We start from the raw sequence: 21,222 nt of genomic DNA, 5'->3' as shown, positions 1-21,222 counted from the left end.
TTCCATTTCTTCGCCTGCCTAACTTTCATAAGTCTTTTGAATCTTACGTTGCATTTCATGAGCACTAGATTGTGGTCCGAATCAGCATCCGCTGCGGGGAAGCTGCGCGAGTTTTTCACACTATTCCTAAACCTCTGTCTTACCATAATGTAGTCTATTTGATATCTCCCCACATCCCCTGGACTTTTCCACGTGTACCTTCGCTCTTTATGATGATTGAACCACGTGTTTGTGATGAATAATTTGTTTCTCCTACAAAATTCTGCTGCTTTCTCTCCCCTGTCGTTTCGTATTCCTAGACCAAAATCTCTTATTTCGTTTCCATCCCTGCCTTCCCCGACTGAGGCATTCCAGTCCCCCATCACTACCAGATTTTTCTTACCCGGTGTGTCTCTAATTATTTCCTCGAGCTGTTCATACACCTCATCTACTTCTTCTTCCCTATGATTGCTATTGGGCATGTAAACTTGGACCACCACAAGGTTGGAGGGCCGCGCCTCCATTTCTATCACCAGAATCCTATCGCTTACCTGGTCTATACCTACCACACGCTTACCCATCTTCCCGTTTAATACTAAAGCTACCCCTCGCTGACTCTCTTCCCCTCCACTATATATAACCCTATACCCATCACTCCAATAGTCCCCGCCATCCCTCCACCTCACCTCGCATAATCCTAAGATATCTATCCTCCCTTTATCCATTTCCCTTTTGATATTTTCTAATTTCCCCGCCCTCATCATAGTCCTCACATTCCACGTTCCTACATTAATAGCCGACTTCTTCTTTTCCATCTTCTTGGTCTTCTTTTCTTCTTCTTCATTGCTGCTGCAGCTGATGATGATGATGATAAGTCTCTGCAAGGATTTCGCATGTTGGCGACCCCGAGGACCTTGCCGACCTCGCTGCCGTGCCCGACACCCGCCCTTTGCGGACGGGTCCCGGGCGACGAGATTCCGAGGCTCATTTGGTTGTACTCCATGTTTACAGGGAAGAGATAGTTGGTAGGGTTTCCCACTTCCATTCCAACAGTGTTTTTCACGTGACACCATCACGTGGACTACCTTTCGTCTAGCTCCTACCCTTCGACCTATCTGGCATGGGTGGCCCTACCGGGAATAATTTAGAATTAATCCCGCCAGTGCAGCTCTCGGGGTCATAGGAACGCGCAAGCCTTTCCACCGCGACAAGGTTGTAGCCCAAGGGAAAGGAATAAATGCATTACGTAACAAAATCAAACAGAACTTAGAAGCAAACAAACGGATGAACATTAACAGGCGTTCGATGTATCCCTAAAGTACAACTAGTTCAAATATGAAACATTTCCCCTTCGCAATAGTTAGATACCTTTCATCGAAATGTATAAGGATGATTCGTAGCCTAAGTTATATACGTACGAAATAATTTCGTCGAAGATGTTACATTCACAACACACTTCACTCTTTACTTCATCGTCTATATGCAATCAATTCACTTAGGGGTACACTAAGGGCACAAATTGTGTTCACATACACTAGAGGCACAATGAAAATTCACTGCACGTAGTTTCCTAGCAAATGCAGCTATACAAAACTTTCAATTCCTGTCAACAATTACTCTACATACGTTGCCTGCCTAACTTGAAGAATGGATTTTCGTGTTCTATTTTGGCACAAATACGTAAAAAATATATAAGAGTATGCAAATAGAACCGCAGTTTGATCATCCACAACGGTCCACCATTGCTATTTTCCTCGTTTTCTCCTAGGGAGAAAATGAATCGCCGGGTCCCTGGCGGGTGACTCCGAAGCACCCGTCCAGGGTGCGTCAGTTTCTCCAAATCGCGTTACGCACTTCAGTCGGGAGAAAGATACTCTCCAGGAGAAACTCTTTCTCCGTTACTGGGAGAAAGTTTTCTCCGTTACCGGGAGAAACGAGTTACGGACTTCAGTTGGATGAAACGGATGCTTCACGAGCCTGTTTTCTCCCAACTCGGGAGAAAACGAAGTTACGGACTTAGGCCCCAGATGGACACAGTTATTTTATTGTTTTGCAAAGATTATTTGTCCCAGTTTAAAAGATATTTCTTATGTTCATCTATCCTTGAACAGAATTTTATCCTAGTCCAAAATAAAATATCAGGCTAACTGGTAGTCGGACATCTCCAGAAAATGAAGTTAGAAACATTGGGTGATTTTAAATGATGCGAAAAAGTTACCACGTTTTCTCTCTTATTTCATAAGTTAATTTGTCAACTGTAACATTGAAGTCAAATCAAGTTGTATTTTCTGGTGCTGTATCAGGTTAGATCATGTCCTTCATCAAAATCAGCAAACAGTCAGTACCGGGACTGCAATGCTGCCAAAAGTGTATCTCAATACCAAATCACCACAATAAGAAGTGCCTCAATTGAGGCTTATGGTGGTTAGAGCAACGTTGGCTAAAGTCAAGTGATGTAGTAGAGCTACCTATTATTTGCGTGAAAGTCACAAAAAAAGATTCTAATAAAATAAAGCATAATTAGGAATAAAATGTGTGTGCAGTTCTGCACTTAAGCACAATGAAAACATCAAAATGATTTTTAAAACACACTTTGATTCTGAAACCACATCATTAAATAATAAAAAATCTTTCACCGAGGTATGCAAACTTATATTTTTATATAATTTTGGGGCTATTGATTATATCTGAAATATATGCAAGTTCCCTATTGTCACTTCAATTTTAATCAATGTGAACAACACTCACTGAAGTTATTGCTTACGATACAATAAACAATCTATTTTAGGCTATCTGTACGCTAGGTGCACGCAGGTGTCACACCACTACCATACATGTGCACCATAATTTCAAGTTACTCAAATACGAGCTTGCAAAAATTTAACTTCATTACTATCGTTATTTTGGCACTAAAGGGTGGCAAAAGTATTGCCAATTTTAGACAACATTAAATGGAATAGGATTATTTTGTATATGCGTGGTAAATTGTTCTCTAATTTGATAAGGACCAACTCTGTTCCTCCAACACCAGTGTGGAAGTGCGGTGGCCTAGTGGATAGACAATTGGGCTACTGCTTGAAGCGTGACACCTTTTGACACACCCAACAGACATTTTTGCAATTTGTGGTGGTTAAAGAACGTAATCAGCCCTCCTATTCTGAACATCTTACATTCAATCACTTGCTTAGTTAGCAGCGAACTTCAAACATTAGGATTACTCTTGTAAATAAGTTGCAGGGTGATTTCTCTGATAATATTCTTATTCAATGGCATATTAAGATAAATGCACTTTGGTGGATTCGACATGGAGAAAAATATTAGGGAAATAGAACTGAGAGGTCCAGAAATCAATTTTTCCCATTTAGTATGAGAGTAAACAGATTTAAATGTGATTTAAAATCAGGTCTTTCGGCGGGTAGGATACCGTAACAGTTGTTTTCTCAAACTCCAGTATTACCAAGGAATGCTTCCTGTAGTACTAGGAGATCATAGTTTTCTTTTAGCTTGTATTTGGTTGTGTAACTTTGCGTGCCTTCCTAATGAATTTAACGGTGCATATTTGGGGATAGCACCTGGAGTAGTAAAATTATAGCTTATAGCATGCATTTAATCATATTTCAGTTGGATTCATTACTTCCTACTTGTTACTATTTCATTTCCCTCTTCCATTGTCTGTATTGTGACATTATTTCTCTTGTGGTTAACTTCTAAATAATGGTATTGCCATTTATTCCATATCTTCATTTTTTTGGAGCATGTTATGTATTTGGTCCATACAAACTTTACATAAGGGTTGGGAATGAGTTATTTTCTTTATGTTTATGCTTTCTCATAGTAAGTATGGTAGTATTTACTTCCAATATCAATTGTGGGCTTAGAGTAATAACATTCCTTGTGTTCAAGAGGTATTTTATTATTTTCTTGAATTTTTCCAAAAGACGAGGCCTGGAGGGCTTCTTGGGTAAAGGCAGTAAGGAGGAAAGATTGGTCCCCGAGTAAGTCAAGTGCCTTGTGCTCCTATGGAAATTGCTCATTCATTGTTCTCCTGACTCACGCGTCGACTAGTGTCAACTCGCGGTAACTGTTTATAACTCTCCAATTCCTGCGCGTAATCGTTTGTTGACTTGTGTCACAACAGTCGGCGACACACACAGAATGGTACACGAAAACCGCGACGCAAGTCGACTTGTGTCGACGTGTGTCGATGAATGGAAAGCGCCCATGGTAGAGAACTGGCATTCAGAGGATTCTGGTATTTGAAATTGGTACCAACAGGGCAGACACGCCCTTGATTCACGCTAGATGAAGGCCACAGAAAGGGATGGAGATTATGAGGAAAAATGGAGTGTGTAGCTGAAAAATCATTCTTTCGTCTGTGGAATTCCCTTTAAGTGAAATAAGTAAATGCGTAAGAAAAAATATGGTGCAATACTTTCTGGGTAATCCTCGAGCAATTCCTAAAATTGAAGCCTTTCACTCATGTTTTTATATAAATGTCCTTCATGTCCATACCCACAATAACTGATTTAACAGGTTTTTTTTCTTTATAACCTTCCGTCAATTCATCATTACTTGTTTGGTGGCCCTGCGTACTTGCACGAAGTTATTTATTTTTCCGCTTTGGTGCTGCTGTCGGGTATACTGGACGGTTGACTCTTTCTCCATTCGGAACGACTCGGATGCAGGGCAAGGTGGTGGAAATATCCTGGAGGGGGAGCCTCTGATTGCGAGCGCGGGGCAGGAATGGGTGTGCTTGAGTAGGATGACCACAACATTAGCAGTCCCACAAGGTTCAATACTTACCATTTGGTGCAATGCGTCGTCATTACTCGTTGATATATCAAAATAAAATATGGAACGCTCTCTGCAGACCTTTTTTCTTTCTTCGTTAGTATGGCTCACGAAGCTATGTGTCAAACTTCTGTTCCCAAAAAAAAAGTATATTTTCAAGTATGTCCCCGCCACTAAAGTGGCTAACAACACAAAAAATGGTTCCATCATACATAAAAAAATTGTCATGACTTCCTTTCTAAACTCAAATTTATCTCAATAATAAATTTTTTTTAAAGGCCAAAGATTAGTAGTTATCCCATGATTAAACATGTTATCCCATGATACATTTTATTAAATTTCATTTTGTATATTTTATTTTTGTATTTTTGTGAAAGGGGGAAAAAGAAATTTATTTTGTTCGTTCCATATATTATACTTCGTTCTTGTTTATTGTAAAGTTATGTTCAGATATTTGTTACATAATGATAACGTTTAAAAAAAATAAACATAATTTCTTTTGGTTTTCTGGCCTACCTTGAATTTAATTTTTAAGTTGGTAGCTTCCATGTTGGTTTTTTATTTTAACCATTGAAGCTACCTAAATCTTCATTAATTTCGTGTTGTTAAAAAAACTGTGCATTCAAGGTTAGAGTAAAATATTCATTCATTCATTCAATTATATTTCCCTCCCCCGTAATAAGCACAATATAATGGTCATCATTTATGTACAATATGTATAAATAGATATAGTATATTAAATGGATTTTTAGCCTTAATAACCACATATTAGTGAATATTGTAAGTCCATATGTTCATAATTTTTAACGCTAAAATTACATTTAAATTGCTTACTCATCGAACAAAACCAGGAATTCATGACAAAGTTAAAAAAAATTGTTTTGCAACAAAATGCATCATTATAAAATCCATTGACAATATATCCACTTCACAACGTATTTCTGCAGCGAGGATGGTCATGAATGAGTGGGAGAGTTGGGTTAAATTGTATGGGGAGTGGCCTTAAGGACTCGCTAAGATGGGTCCCAGGCCACGACCACCGAGAGAGAAGGCCTTTTAATTTTCAGACGTCACAAGTCGTAGGCTATCAACCACGCCTTCCCACAATTCCTCCAGTTATTTATAGTTAGCAGTCATTGCGGTGAAAACAGTGACCAGGATGTGTATGTGCTACATCTTTTGGAGTATTGAAGCTTTTGCTGTGGTTTTGGGGCCAGCAGTATTGAATATAAGTGTTCAGGAATTGGTGTACAAGTGTTGTGTGCCTCTTCGCAGAGGAAATCACACGGAGTAAACGAAAGTGTGCGTTTTCAAATTTCCAAATAACGAAGAGGCGAAGAGGAAATGGACACATGTCACTCTAAGAAAGGGCTTCCAGCTGACGAAATATTACAAGATGAGTTTTTATCCTTTTCTGTCTTTTGGAACGGCGAGTTATTCAAGTATAATGTTAATGTAGATCGACATTGAAACTAAATTACAAATTTATTTGATATAAGCACTAGCCGGTAGACAAATTTTTGGTTTCTTGAAACATTTTACTCTCGAGTGCATTACTTATCGAGCGTATTCTACTCAAGTGTATTTAGTATGAATAATTAATGGTTTTAATTTTTTCACAGCAGTTAAATGTCTTAAAATTCTCGCACACCAACGCTTAAGTAGCATACGGCGTATATCCTAGGGTTATTAGCTGTTGTTATTAAGAAGAACTTAATTTTTCGATGGTATGAAGTGAATTATTCCAGTAATTAGTAAGTTGTAGAAGCATGTGAAACACTCAGGATTAATAAATGGGCTACCTGCTGGCGTAATAAATATGACTCATGCCTACGTTGACATTTTACATTACTGATCTGTTTACGCATGATGAAAGCAGCATTACTGTTTTAGAAAAGAAGATTTTTTGCGTTAAGTAGTTATTACTTAGGTTATATGTACCACTTAATCATGTTAATGTAAGTACCATAGCTTACAGAGCGAAATCTTAAAGTCTGCGAGGGTATTAAATGATTTATTCTTCGGTAGCTAGTAAATTTTGGAAGCATGTAAAACACTCGGGATGAATAAATGGGCTACCTACAAGCGAGATAAATTTGACCCATGTCTAGCTTGACATTTTACTTTAAATCTTCTTAATCTATCAACCATGGTGTGCACAGCGAATTATTAAAGTCTTGTTTGCAACGCCCTTATCAGACGAAGGTATTCTTCACTTGAAATATAGTTGATTTTTTGTGTACTCATGAAAAAATCTCTACTTTAAGGCGTGCATCCGGCATTTTCTGGCTAAAGATTGCTTCATGAAAGCTCTTACCTCGGTGAGAAGTCAGGAAAACTACTGACAGTACCATTGAACAGGCCAAAGCTAAAGGATGATGCCATCCTAAAGGTAATCCCTGATTGTCCTGGGTATCTTACTACATCGAGGCAGACCGGGAAGGCATTGAATGTGCTGCTGTGGAAGCTGCTTTAGCCGAGAGTTTGCGAACTGAGGAGGAGAGGCAAGGCAATATTTGAACTATTTCGGAAGCGTAATTTCTCTCGTGAAGATGAAGAGAGGAAAGTGGGGCAAAACCGACCGGTTATCCTTTTTTCATTTAAAACTTGATCATTCTGTTGCTAATATTCTTTTAAATGTGGTTAAGAGTACCATTTATACATAAAAGGTGTAGAATATTAATTTAAATGCATTTATTATACTGATTACATATATTTATGTTTTTTTTCAAACATTGACAAAGTGACGATGTTGCCCCATAGGTGGGGCAAAACCGACACCCATTGAATTTGCATTTACAAAACCTTTACTGTACAATTTTGAAAGATTTATTTTACAAACACTCATTAAACACCTGTGTGATATTTCTGAACATTTCTGAGCCCACCCTCTGCAGTTCAAACATTGTATTCAACCCTCTTTATTCTTGAAACCGGAATACAACTCATTGCAAAATTTGCAAGCCTCCTCGTCTCCTTCGTCAAAATCATCCCTATCTTTAAGAGAATCCAACCTCTGTCGGTCGTGCCCCACTCGCCGGTGACGGTTTTGCCCCTCAACACACAGCATCAGAAATATTTCAATACAGGCGTATCCATAATGAACTACTCGGCTACACGGGCTTTAAACACAACTAAAAACACTAAATTATCACATTACCGTACCGTAGATAAATCAGATCGGCATTATAGCTGCCAGATCCAAAACAAACGTAATAAAAATCATTTAGAAAACTGTATTTAATTTGAAAAATTCACAGAGACTAAACGGCGGCCACTTCGCAAACGAAAACAAGCTCGATCTGCTGGTAATGGCGACCACTTCCACTAGCATATAATGTTGCTACTTGAAAGCAACAACGACTGGGTGATTTTAAAGGGGTCTGTTTGACCCACACAGTCGGTTTTGCCCCACTCTCCCCTAAGCATTCAGTGTATTGGGATGAGGTCGTAAAGCCTGGAGCTGTAATATTTATGCTTTTAGAAGAGTGTTTACCACCTCAAATTTTTTTACTCATTGATAATAGACATTCGTTATAATATCAAAGTTTACCACAGAACAAGGAAATTAAAAGCAATAGGAAAATTCATTCTACCTTTTCAAGTCTCTTTCATGTATGAAGTGTATGATGTGTTGGATAGGATGGAAAAATGACTGTGAAAACTCCACATATAATAGAAATATTTAAAGCGACATTAGAGCTTTACTGGAATAATGCAAAATTAAAGACTCTAAAAATAAATCATTGTATCACTTTATCAAATCCCAAATTTCTCTTATTCTAGAAAAGAAGGAAATATTAAAGTAGAGCTGTGATATCTTTGTATTTGCTGCAATTTGTTTCTTAACATCTCGTCAATCTTATATTTTTGCTCAAAATTCTGGTAATTTTGCCCTCTTTTATCCAGTTACTATCAAACAACTCTGCTCTTCATTTAAAGTTGGTCAAATAAATGAGTAAGATGAGTATGTTTTTTTACATGAAACACCGAGTATCTCACTTAGAGAGCCATGAGCGATATATCACCCCTATGACGGATGGGATTCATTTTAAGCCCTTTTTTGACTACAAAGCGGGATTTATAGTACGATCTGCATAAAACTCCTGCAGTTTAGTTTTCAGTGTTTATCTGTTTATGGTACAGAGCTTATTTTCTTCGTTTAAACATGTTGTCTATGTTTTACCAGTGAGTACTTTCTCAGCTTGTGATCTAAATGATATTCTGAAAAAAAGTCATCATCGGTCTCGAAATGGTTGTTATAAATGTTGTGTGTTTTACAAGCGCCAAAAATTCCACCAACAGGAAGGCAGTATCTCTCTATACCAACCCACCCATGCTGAGTATAATTTATCCACATTCTTCTGATAATTTTCGACTATTACTTCTAAAATCCTTGAATCTTTCAATGCCTATAAATGTATTCGAAACATCTGGGTTAATCATTAAAATGATGATTTTCCCAATTGAAGGCATAATATGCTGTATTTACGTGTTCTAAGATAGGATATGGAATTTTTCCATTGAAAAAAATCTCCCCAGGAACTTGAAAGCTGCACATCTTAGTTCACCATTTCTTAAGAGGTTACAATTCACCATGGTGAGTGCATAATTTGCCATGAAATTTTTTTGCACGTTGGTCTTGCGCATGTGTGTGTACATTATTTTAGTATCATATCATCGTTTAATTCATGGATGCTAAAAAAGTAGAAGCTCCGTGAAGGATGTAAAAATCCTACGACTTTTAAGCCCTAACCACCACTAATGTGTAAACAATTTTCTCAGAATAAAAGGATTATCATGATATTTTCGAGGTTTCGAGTGCATTTGGAAGCAAGTTGTTACTGCTCAAAGAAGATTTTTCGTCCAAGGCGTTTGTCCATTCGACACAATTATGCTTTCCCAAGGTAGGGATGTACTGTTAACATGACTTAAATGTAAATAAACATGTTGTTGTATAAGGGCAATTGTAGCCGGAGATATGTCTGTTCACGTATCGTTTGCTTTTCTTACGCATTCCCCAAAAATTGGCGCAATCAACGGCAGTCTTCGCTACTTCCTCCGTCCGCCTACGACTGATGACGTCACGATGGAGCGCTCAGGACTTCTCTCTCGGTAGTCGTACCCAGGCCGGGCCTGAATACATCAGACAATTGCTACCTCAGCGGTCACTTCCCTTTCCTCGCGTCGGCCAGACCCGACGTTCGGTCGTCTGCATTGAAAAATCCACCACAGCTATTCATAACTGTATGTCTTCTGCGAACAAAAATACCCGTCGACTCAACTCCTTTTTATGAGCGATAGGGTAAAAGGCAAAAGGAAAAAGTTTAGAATCAATGTGGCCACCGTGGGGATCTTCCAAAAGCCTTCCAACGGGTTTACACCATCCAATAGAAATGGAAACGCCGCGATCAACACGAATGTTTCCAAATAATATAGGACGTCGTCACACATGTTAATGCGCCTTACTTCCAGGAAATACGGTGTGACAAAGAGGCGATGGACCATCCAAAGAGGGTTATTGGTGTTTGTCATTAAAAGCCTATTGGAAGGAAAAAAAATACATACATTCGCATAAATACCACATGACATACGCGTTTTTACATTGCATACATAACTCAGCTGAAAATTGACTGGTACTAATGTGAGCCTTGCATTTAAATGTAAAAGTCATTGTACGAAATTCAGTGGCAATTTTGTTGTTGAAATTAGGGAAAACTTGGAGATTTTCAGACTCAAGATTTGCGAAAACCTTGAAAATTAAATTCTTGACATAGTTATGCAAGCAATTGTAAAAATAGAAAAATGAATATATGTTAGTAAGTATGCATATAATAAAAGTATTGGTACCACTGTTACAAAATACCAAAGCAGACATAATCAAATCAAAAGAATTACTTACCAAAAGCTTACCAATCACACCGCATTAATAGACGCCAAGATCCCATGTCATGATACCAATCAACCAAATACGTTTGAAAATTTTTCACATGAACTCTATTAATCTAGACGTGTTGATCCAATTGATAATAATGCCAATAATAGACCATATAAAATTTTGATTGACAGGAATAAAAGAACTTGTTAAATGCTTGATATTAAGATACCACTCTCTAATAACAACGACAGAACAATGGCGGGAAATGATAATAATATGTATACAATAAAAATAAATTGCTGTTAGTTACTCTCATAATAACTCATGAATGGCTGGACTGGTTTGGCTTATTTTGGTTCTAAAATATTTGTGTTAGTGCAGGGAGGATTAATTGGTGTAAAAATATTGTTTCACAGGGACCATGAGGCCCTGGAATGGGCCGATAATCATTTCTATAAGAACTCATGTAAAGTTCGTCGTACATGCCTGAAGAGTTTTTTATTTTGCATATCATCATCATCATCACTGGTCAACAATCCTAGGATTGGTTTGACGCAGCTCTCCACTCAGTTCTCCTATCAGCTAATCTTTTCCCTCCTACGTATTTCTTCTCTTTCACATCTCTCTTTACTTGTTCCATATATTTTGTTCGAGGTCTTCCTTTTCCATTCTTGCCTTCTACCTGTCCTTCGACGATTGTCTTCATCAGGCCATCATGTCTCAAGATGTGGCCTATAAGGTTGTTCCGTCTTCTTATTAAGGTTTTCATGAGGCTTCTCTTCTCTCCTACCCTTCTTAGGACTTCCTCGTTACTAACTCGGTCGATCCATTTGATTTTCATCATTCTTCTGTAGCACCACATTTCAAAGGCCTCTATCCTTGCTTTCTCCGCTGCGGTCATTGTCCATGCCTCACTTCCGTATAGGAGCATACTCCAGATGTAGGTTCTTATGAATTGTTTCTTTACTTCCATATTTAAGTTTCCCGCTGTAAACAGGTCTCTCTTTTGATGGAATGCTCTCTTCGCCTGGGCTATTCTGCTGATAATTTCTTTCTTGCTTCTCCCGTCACTAGTTATCTTGCTTCCCAAATAACAGAATTCATCCACTTCTATCAGTTTTTGCCTCCCTACTTTAATGTTGGTCTTGACTTCTTCTCTTCTGCTGCATACAAAGATCTTGGTTTTCTTTGTGCTTATTTTCAGTTGATATCTACCCATTACCCTAACCATATTAACCAGAATATTTTTCAAATCCTTCTCTGTTTTATAAGTGATAATTGTAAATCGATTGACTATTGGGGCTCGTCGGAGACGCATCAAGGGAACGGCATGATGAATTAAGGAGTCAGTAGTACATTCTACGACATGCTTTATTCCGCTCTGCAAACCGACTGACGCCCCCTCCACGCGCCTCCCGCCCGTGCAACCGTCGTCCGCCTCGTGTATGCTGACCCATCATCAGCACCTTCCCACCCCCCCGCCCCTTGAGGCGAGCGGTAACTCCTACCGTGGGATTGCGAGTCAGCAACAGCGAGCGACAAACGGAAGTCGACGGGAGGTGGGGAAAATGCAGAGCAGTCATTACACAATTGTTATATATAACAGGAACATATTTTATTGTAAAGAAAAATGAATAATTCATCTTTTAAAATTCACTAACTCTTGGTTAACTATGTGGTATTCCATTATTTCCTGGATATAGACAGTTACTTATACCACTTATTTTATAAGAGCGCGACCCGGGTTTCAATGAGTAATCATCATCATCAGGCGCTAATTATAATTTTATTTATTATTATTTAGCTTTGAATATCTTATGAGGTTGGTGACGTCCCCCAAATTATAATTAGCGCCTGATGATGATGATTACTCATTGAAACCCGGGTCGCGCTCTTATAAAATAAGTGGTATAAGTACTGTCTATATCCAGGAAATTCATCTTTTACCTGCAATCGATTTTTGTTTTCCAAGTCATTTACAGGGAAGTTTGAAAAAAAACACTTCATAAAGATAGTGAAGTATTAGCGTTTTCGGCTTACAATCCCCTTGAATACTTTTAGTATTTTTCACGTAGTGTGACTCTCCTCTAAGTTAATTCATAAAATTTATACTGTGCTTTAGTTTTTAAAATGATCATATGTCCTTATATATTTACAAATTCGGTGCGTGAAAACGTTTTAAATTTGTTTTGGGCTATTTTCGTTGCATCGTTTTTATATTTATTTTATTTTTATTTATTTCCATTACCCCATAAACAGCACACTTACGGCCTTTACAATGGGGAATTAACAGTTAACAATGAAGGACATTCACACACTATGGTTAGATAGCAATTTGTTTATGTAGGTTGACATAGCGCCACTATTTACAGCGAAGTGCTCGACGACTTTCCTTTCTTTTATTATTTACATTGATGAGGTGATGGCGACTAAACTTAATGAAATGTCATATGTACTGTTGACATTACCGGGAAGGATTAAATATGTAATTAGAAGTATAAAAAAACATTTTGTCCTTTCTGATGACATAAGTTTGCTAACTAATACTTTACCTGTATTTTATTCGGTCTTGACTGAAGTAGTGGAGAAAAATGAAGCGGGATCCCTGGTACAAATAAGCAACCATGACGAACCACATTGGATATAGGGCCATGACACTCGAGACTGCGATAAATCTGCAACCTATGGATAGGGAAGCAAACCACAAGTCAATGCTAGTAGAGGAAACAAAAGATAGAGAAACTTGATAGTACGAAGAATTTAGTGCTCAACAATGTACTTTTTATGAATTGCCCACAGAAAGTAGTAGAGGGTGATTGTTTATCTTAGCACATGGTCCGACCGGAGAAACGCGTGCTGGTTGTTGGGCAATTCCATCTGTGACGGAATTACCTTTAGAGAAAATTATGCAATAGGATATTTCGATTGATTTGTAAAATACAAAAAAATGGAAAACTTATAACTGTGCATGATCAAGAAAAATTTACGAAGGTGATTTTTATGTACACAAACAAAATTAATTATCGAAATACCTTCTAAACAAGCCCATAATTAACATGTGACGGAATTACTGCGAGGTCAACCTCCAAAGTGCAATGATTTTATATATCTTCAAAGCTCTATGAATCGAAGTGTAGTTTGAACACTTTTAGCAAGGCTGTGAATAATATTTCAAACATTGATTTCTTGAAATTCAATCAATTAGCTGTTGATTTATAAAGATAAAATATTTCCAGCCTAAATTTTAATTTGTGAGAAAAAGTTGACATTTTCATGGAAATGCCCTGTTACGAAACAATCCAGCTCAAGCACATTCCACGGTGTCCCCGATGCAAGGCTGAAACACGCGCAACGATGAATAACATGACAAGGCCTTTTCCATATGCCGCTCAATAAAGAAATGCGCAATGTGAGTGTTTATTCTTTGTATCCATGTTTAGTTATGGTGACTTGAATCTTAAGTCCATAATAATTATGAATGGAATCCCAGCCTAGAGGAGCTACTTATTTACAAAAGGTAAGGTGAATATTTTTCTAAAGACAAGAGGAGTATGGAAAAACTTGATTGCGATTCAGAAGATGGATGGATGGATGGAGATGGAGGTGCTTTGGTGGTGTGTAGCACCCGTGACAATGAGGGTTACCAATTTTAAACTGAGTTGGAGAATGTTTCACTTACAGTGGGGCATCGCTTGAGAAGTCTTCATTGCATCGTTATCATCTTGATAGATGAATTCCACCAGACAAAACCCACAGTATATATTTAGAATTCTTACACCACTCGACCTCTAAAAATTGGGACTTAATATAGAAAATAATAAATAAAATTAAATATATCAGGTGTAAAAAACAGTGCTTACAGACGATTGAGAAATGAGTCGAAAAGTTAATGGCCCTTTCTGACAGCTTGATGTTGTTCTTGAGGCCACCGTAGTTGTCATAATAGTGGTACAAATGGAGGGTCCAAGAAAAAGATAGTAGTGATAACAGGATCCCAATGAAGGTCCATGGCCCTGGAAACGACACAAACACCACACATCAACGACATTGTATAACAACGAAAAAGCTGATTTCACACGAGGCACATATTCATTTTTAATTCAAAAATGATACTATAATGACCGTATTACCACAATTATGTTGCGAATCATGTACCCTGCCAACAGGAAAAGCACATATGTTGGGTAACAGCACTTACATGGCAATAAATCAATCACGTTCAAAGGCATGGTACGACAACACAACTCCCATTTTTTAACTCAATAAAACCCATTGTGTGACCCAGAATTTAAAAAAATATTGTATGCACATACTTAATGTTTTGTTTTATTAACCTTTGAATACCTTATGAGGTTGGTGACGTCCCCCATTACCGTAAGATTGAGTAAGATGATTTATATTGTAGCATAGTAGGGGTATTTTTGGAGATTTCTACCAGTATGTTGGTCTTCAAAGCTTGTTACGTAAGTGAAGCAATTGCGAAGTATTCCCCTGAACCATCCATCGGTGCTCATAACAGTGAGCAATTGAACCGTCTAATTGGAATCAAATATCCTCAAGTCTTACTCATGCAGTCGATGAGAAGATTTCTGTACCATTCTTACGTACCTGTCAAACTATAGAAGTTAAAATTGATAGCAAATAGGAATATTCACACAGGTAATTTATGCATTATTACAGAAAATGTGGAGACAAGTATTCACTTAAATGTTTACGCCGCGTTCCTTGGCTACAATTTCTGTTTGCCACTTATGGGTAATTTCTGTTAGCTCACGGTGAAGCATCCAGTGGGGTAAGTCTGTAATTTTAAGCACTTTGTTTTTGACAAAGAATTATCGTCCAAAGTTTTCTCCCGAGCCAAATCTGTAAATGGGCAGTAAAAAATATTTCTCCTGACCGGATGAGAGAAAAGTCGCAAAGTGAAAATTTGGAAAGAAAAATCTGATATTGGGGCGGCAGACGTTGACTGAATTTTGAGAGCCATTAAAAATTATTTTAGCGTAGATGTTTCACAGGAGAGTAAACCAAGTAAGAACAACTCTTTTCCCCACCTGCGTAGAAAGCATGGAGTTTATTTGTGACAATATGTCCAACACCATAAAATAGTATCTTATCCATCGCATTTAAAGAGGACTGCCGTCATAAGATTGTGAAATTCCCCTTAATTTTTATTATTATGGCAATGAGTTTTTAAATTAATTAATACATTATACCAGCGGTGAGACTCACGGAAAGAGTGTAAAAAAACAGATAATGATTTTGGTTAATTACATGTGCAAAAACTTGGGCATCGCGTTCGCAATTGGAGGGCATGTAAGGAATGGGAGGAGTTGAGCACACTCCTCAATGCACAAGGCCCCCCTGAAGAATGAAGTATTATGGAAGAGGGAACGTAATCATCTCAAATGCTACAAGTTATATATTCAAGTAATGCCTTTTCATATTTTGTTTAATTTTTATTTAATTCATTTGTTACACTGGGAAAGAGATCAAATTTAATACGCGGGCCAAAATGTTTGACTTCACTATGAAAGGAACAGGACAGGATATGTTCGGGAATTTCCGCTCGACGAAATGATATTAGTAAATCTCTACTCCGGCAAAATTTCGTGATTGAATTTCACTTACTTCCATTGTTATTTAGTTATTAATGTTGTATTTACAGGGAGGCACTTTACTACCAATTGCAGCAGAAGTAATTAAAAAAATGTTTTATGTAGAAAGTGTAGCAAACCTTCAGACCACGAATTCCTAGCTAGCCCATGTTGATATGCTCTTTCATATCATATGCTAAAACTAGCACCTTTATTTTCATGGCTTTAGGGAAATCTTTCACTATAGTTTTAAAGAAATTTTGTCCTCACATTCCATGGGGTTCAGCTACGATTGACGTCCTTATAGTAGATGCCTACGTTTGTCATTCTATCTATCCATAAGTTACTGTGTTAGAGCCGCTATAACTAGTAACAGATATTACACCATATAGAGATGGTGATTAAGTGTCTCTTTATTAATCTTCCACAACTTTCCTATATTTTGTAGGGGAAATTGATCCAGAAACCATTGTGACTAGTCATAGAAACCATTGGTGTCTGTAACTGGCCTATGTGAGAATCTCGCCAACAGATGAATTTCTCATTTACAGTATTACTTATATCAAAACTAAACGTGCTGGATAAAAAATTAATTATCTATACCGTCCTCACCATGTGAAGTGAACTTTTTAAATTATTTCAAGGAGATTCACACTAATACCCAGCGATTATTTATGAAATATTAATTTCTAATGAACTGTCACTGAAAATAATATTTCAACGGGACATTAATGTCAACAGATGTCCGTATGTATTCAATAGTAGTATAAATGTGGTTTTATTCAAGGCAGTTAAAGTGTACCGTGCCCTAAGAGTCGGAAGATGTGCTAAATACTATCTTTAAAATATCAGTCGGCGCAGATGAGGCATTTCCTGATCCTTAATCTCTCGAAGGACAACTTCAACGTTTGTTTGACCCATTTATTTGCATTGGCTGGTATGACTGAATTTTCTGTCCTCATTTACTTTCTTGATCGGCACTTAGAAATTCAATAGACCGGCTAGACAAAATGCATGCAACAATAGGGGCAATCCAAGAGGCGTAGTTTGAAGGCACAAAAGATAACATGTTTTGTTAAATAAGTCACACTGTCTTCACTGAGAGAGTAAATTATGCTTCTCACGTAGGAAATTCTTTATTTTGTACCAATTATAACCTTATTTAAGTCGAAAATGAAGAGTTTATTGTAAATGCACGTTGAATTAATGCTTGCAAAATAACCTTACCCATTATGGTCATAGTTATAAAAAAGCCAAAGTTAAAAGGTTTTCTTACGTAATATTTCCGTCGTATTTAGAGAGTGACACAAAGAAACATTTAAATTAAATATTGCCTGAAGTGGGAAATAATGAACAAATATTTACTTGAGTTTGAACGCTCAGCCTTGATGAACGCCTTCTCAAAAATGGCGGAAGATCTAATTATAGTGCTCATAGGTATAGTACAATGTCACGGCCCACTCGAAAGAGATAACGAAAGTCTTCCTCCTTCGCCTCGAGTGGAGTATTAATTTACCGCAACAAATTTTTTTCCGGTCTTAATTGCCGCACTTCTTCTAAATTCTCCTCGTACACGAGCAATAGTCTTCCATCGTTTAAAAAGAAACGCGCCATGTTGAAAGAATAAAACAAAAACACTGTCGGGATGCGCACTTTCTTCATGGGAGAAAAATATGCGTCGGGTTCTAGACTAAGATGTAATTGAAGAGCCTATCGATGGCACCGGAAGGAGCTTGAAAAGGATTACAGACATGGGTTAGGATACTAGAGAATCGCTGTCTCATTTCCTTTTTGGCATAAACCATGCCACTGTCGCTATTCATGGATTTTATGACATTTCTCTTATTTGCACGACAGTTTCTTCCGGTAATACAGACATGAATTATTTGACTTAGCTTCCTCTTCAGCTCATTAATTTTGGTGAACGGATAACATCGACAAAAACTGCATATATTTTCCCACTCCAAGGAAGCCTTCATCGGTACACTCACATATATTCACCTTTTCCTGCTCAACATAAGGCGATTCCTTTAAATATATGTTTCCCATATAATTATCGTGCCCCTTTCCTCCTTTTTACGTATCAGGTCTTACTATATACAACAGAAGGGCAATCCTTTCCATGCACGTTTATGTTTTATAAATCAGGCCCATGTCCTACCGCATCCCGTTTATTGTAGCGATTATGCACCTTGCGTTATGCCTATTACGAAAAATACTAAGAAATTAAATATCACCATCGTCGAGTATTCGTTCATCCTCCATTACGAAATTCACGCGATATTATTCTGATATTTATGTCACCAAACTCACGTGAGAGTAATTTCTTAGTTACATTTAATTATTTTATCCCATTCAAAATTATTTACAGTGAACCGCCCCTTCGAAATGAACCCGTTGAAACATTTGATGATTGCCATGGCATCAGTTGATATTTTCGCAACAGCTTCTTTTGAAATTTCTATTCGTCTCCTGACCTGGCTGGCCGAATTAGGAGGTGGAGCGTGAAAGGTCTCTTCTCACGGCGGGTGATGGAAAGGGGTCGGTTTTTTTGCTCTGCGCCGTAATGGGGTATGTACTCAACACATGGAGGGAGTAAGTGGTGGACGGGGCCATGTTACGCTCGGAACGTCATTTCCAAATCAGCAATCCAGTGAAATGCATACACTGAGTCACTCTCATCTCATATCTATTGACCAAGTGAGTTTACTTATGACTGAAATGTATCCGGTTGGGTGATCCAGGGACATCCAACAGCAACGTCCGTGAAGGAAACTACGTGTTTCTTTAGGGGGGATTAATTGAAGGATTACATTGCATCACAAAGTATGGATGTTGAGCTTATTGATTGTTGGTCTAATATTTTTAATGAGCAAACGTTGCAATTGATTTTATATTGGACAAACACGAAGCTTCAAGCGAAAGTTAATTTGATGAAATAAAAAGTCTTTCTTGGTATTTTGGCTAATTTTGCGATTTTCAAATCCCATGATGAAGATATTAGCAGAATATTTGCCACGGATAGCACTGGAAAGGGAATTTTCCATTTTTTATGTCTCGGCAGTGGTTTACTTTACTTCTTACGAGTCTCCGTTTTAATAACCCTGTGGATAGAATCACCTGACGCAAAACTGGCAAGGTAGCTCCAATTTCTGAGTTAATTTGCTCTCTATTAAACAACTCCCAATGCTGATATTCATCGGGAAAGGTACTTTGCACTAATGAAATATTAACTGCCTGCAGAAGCAAATGCCGTTTCAAAAATGTATCTCCCTTGCAAACCCGCCAAGTATGGTTTGAAAATTACGCGTTTGAATGACGCCGAAAACCATATTCACGCATATTTGTACGCAGGGAAAGATACGCATGTCATCGGTTTGTCAGAGAGAAACAAAAACCTATCAAAATCATTCCAGTCAGTTGTTTGTCTCTCTGAACCAATAATGGGGCTCCTCAGGAATATCACAGCGGATGAAAGGGTGGTTTCCCATTAATTTTTATTGCCTTTATCGAAAGAATATTACTCCTTGGGTACGTATTTTACGCTTTTAGATTTCTTAATGACGATATCTGTTTTTCGCCATAAAATGAAAAGTGAAAATTTTCAAGCGCGGGAAAACACGACGGCTAAGTATGAATGCTGGGAAAACCCCGTATCACGTCATTCTGGTTCCCGCTGTCACCGTGTGAGGTGACCTTGGGGCGAGGCTTTGAACGCTGATACGACGCAATCTACTTGCAGGTAGCTCTGTACTCTGCTAGCAGGTAGCGCTTGTCTAAAATAAGGATTATTAATACCCTATCAAACGAAGAAAACTTTCCAACCTCAGGCAGATTTAATGGGTGATTATTAAGACATGTTTCCCTGAGCTCTGTGCCTCATGCATGCATTACTAATCTCAGACGATGTAAAACTCCTATCTATTCGTATAGAAACTATGTCCCTGTGAGGTCACGTGGAGTGGCATCGCATGGGCGCCAATCTGGACTTTTTCAAATGGGGTTAAAATTGACCATTGCCATTCGTCTGAACTGGGACTTCTAAAGCGAAATAATTTTTATATTATGAGTACACCACTGGTGGGTAACTATTCGTAATCAATGCCTTTCGTTTTCTTTTTTGAAGGAAACTACCCAAATGGTTCGCATCTTTTGAAGTGGTAGAAAAATTAATATTAATATTATGAAAACACCTCATGATTTGACGCCATCCATAGGGCGCACAATAAGCTCTCCACTTAACTGATTCTCGACCGATATGAATGCAGTATCCCATGTCCCCAAAAGAAATAAGGCTATCTGTTTAGTTTCATCAATACAATACAGGGTGATTAACGATTAATGGTCAAGGAAACCAGAGGTATTTGTATTGTACAACGCAACTGAAGGTGGCGTAGATACTTGAATATTCTGTAGCTACACATCTGGCTAAAGGACAAGGAGGTGACTAATAGCAGCATCTTTCAGAATATCAGATATTTCTTTTGTCTACTCCTTTGTGCTTTAGTGGTCTGCGAATGATAGGAGAGGTGTGACATGATTTAATTTCATTTAATCGATCGCTGCAAATCTTTGTCTGACTTCATATGAGAAGGAGAATCTTATACTCTGGAGAGAAGTAGGATCAATTATTGCGTAAATTCTCTACCTCTCTGCCGTTCTATCTATTATCTACCGCTGGAAGAGGCTGAAGAAGTTGAAAGCCTAGAGAAACGGACAACATTTACACTATGCACGCCGCACAAAAAACGAAAACCTTTTTTATGCTTCCGAAGCAAAAACCCTTGTAATGGGAATGCCCGAGGAAAATTTTGAAGTCAAGTTTAGCGTCTTTATCAATAACTAAATAACGGTTGTAGATTTTTCCTGAAGCTCTCCCGACTAATATGACCAAATTGATTTATAATTTTCTTCCTGTAATTCACTGTGTTCATTTTACTGGACGTTCTTGTGCATTTCATATTGAGTTCTTGGTTATAA

General features: G+C 37.9%; 1 protein-coding gene across 4 annotated transcripts in view; it reads right to left on the bottom strand.

The window, feature by feature from the left end:
- Window positions 1-5,178: 5,178 nt before the first annotated feature.
- The window catches only part of LOC124172032, a 165,610-nt gene continuing 149,566 nt past the window's right edge, over window positions 5,179-21,222 (bottom strand). For 3 of the 4 annotated variants that reach the window (XM_046551435.1, XM_046551434.1, XM_046551433.1), the window contains 3 exons: window positions 14,509-14,661; window positions 13,201-13,330; window positions 5,179-10,312 (listed from right to left, as the gene is read on the bottom strand). In XM_046551435.1, coding sequence (XP_046407391.1) covers window positions 10,051-10,312; window positions 13,201-13,330; window positions 14,509-14,661 — 545 coding nt within the window. In that variant the 3' untranslated portion in view covers window positions 5,179-10,050. The remainder of the gene's footprint in view (window positions 10,313-13,200; window positions 13,331-14,508; window positions 14,662-21,222) is intronic. The other variant, XM_046551436.1, reaches the window with a different exon arrangement.

The sequence above is a fragment of the Ischnura elegans genome, assembly GCF_921293095.1.
Source record: "Ischnura elegans chromosome 13 unlocalized genomic scaffold, ioIscEleg1.1 SUPER_13_unloc_1, whole genome shotgun sequence".
In the NCBI taxonomy this organism is placed as follows: domain Eukaryota; kingdom Metazoa; phylum Arthropoda; class Insecta; order Odonata; family Coenagrionidae; genus Ischnura; species Ischnura elegans.
Note: the sequence above shows the minus strand (reverse complement) of the source record. Positions and strands in the feature narration are given on the sequence as shown.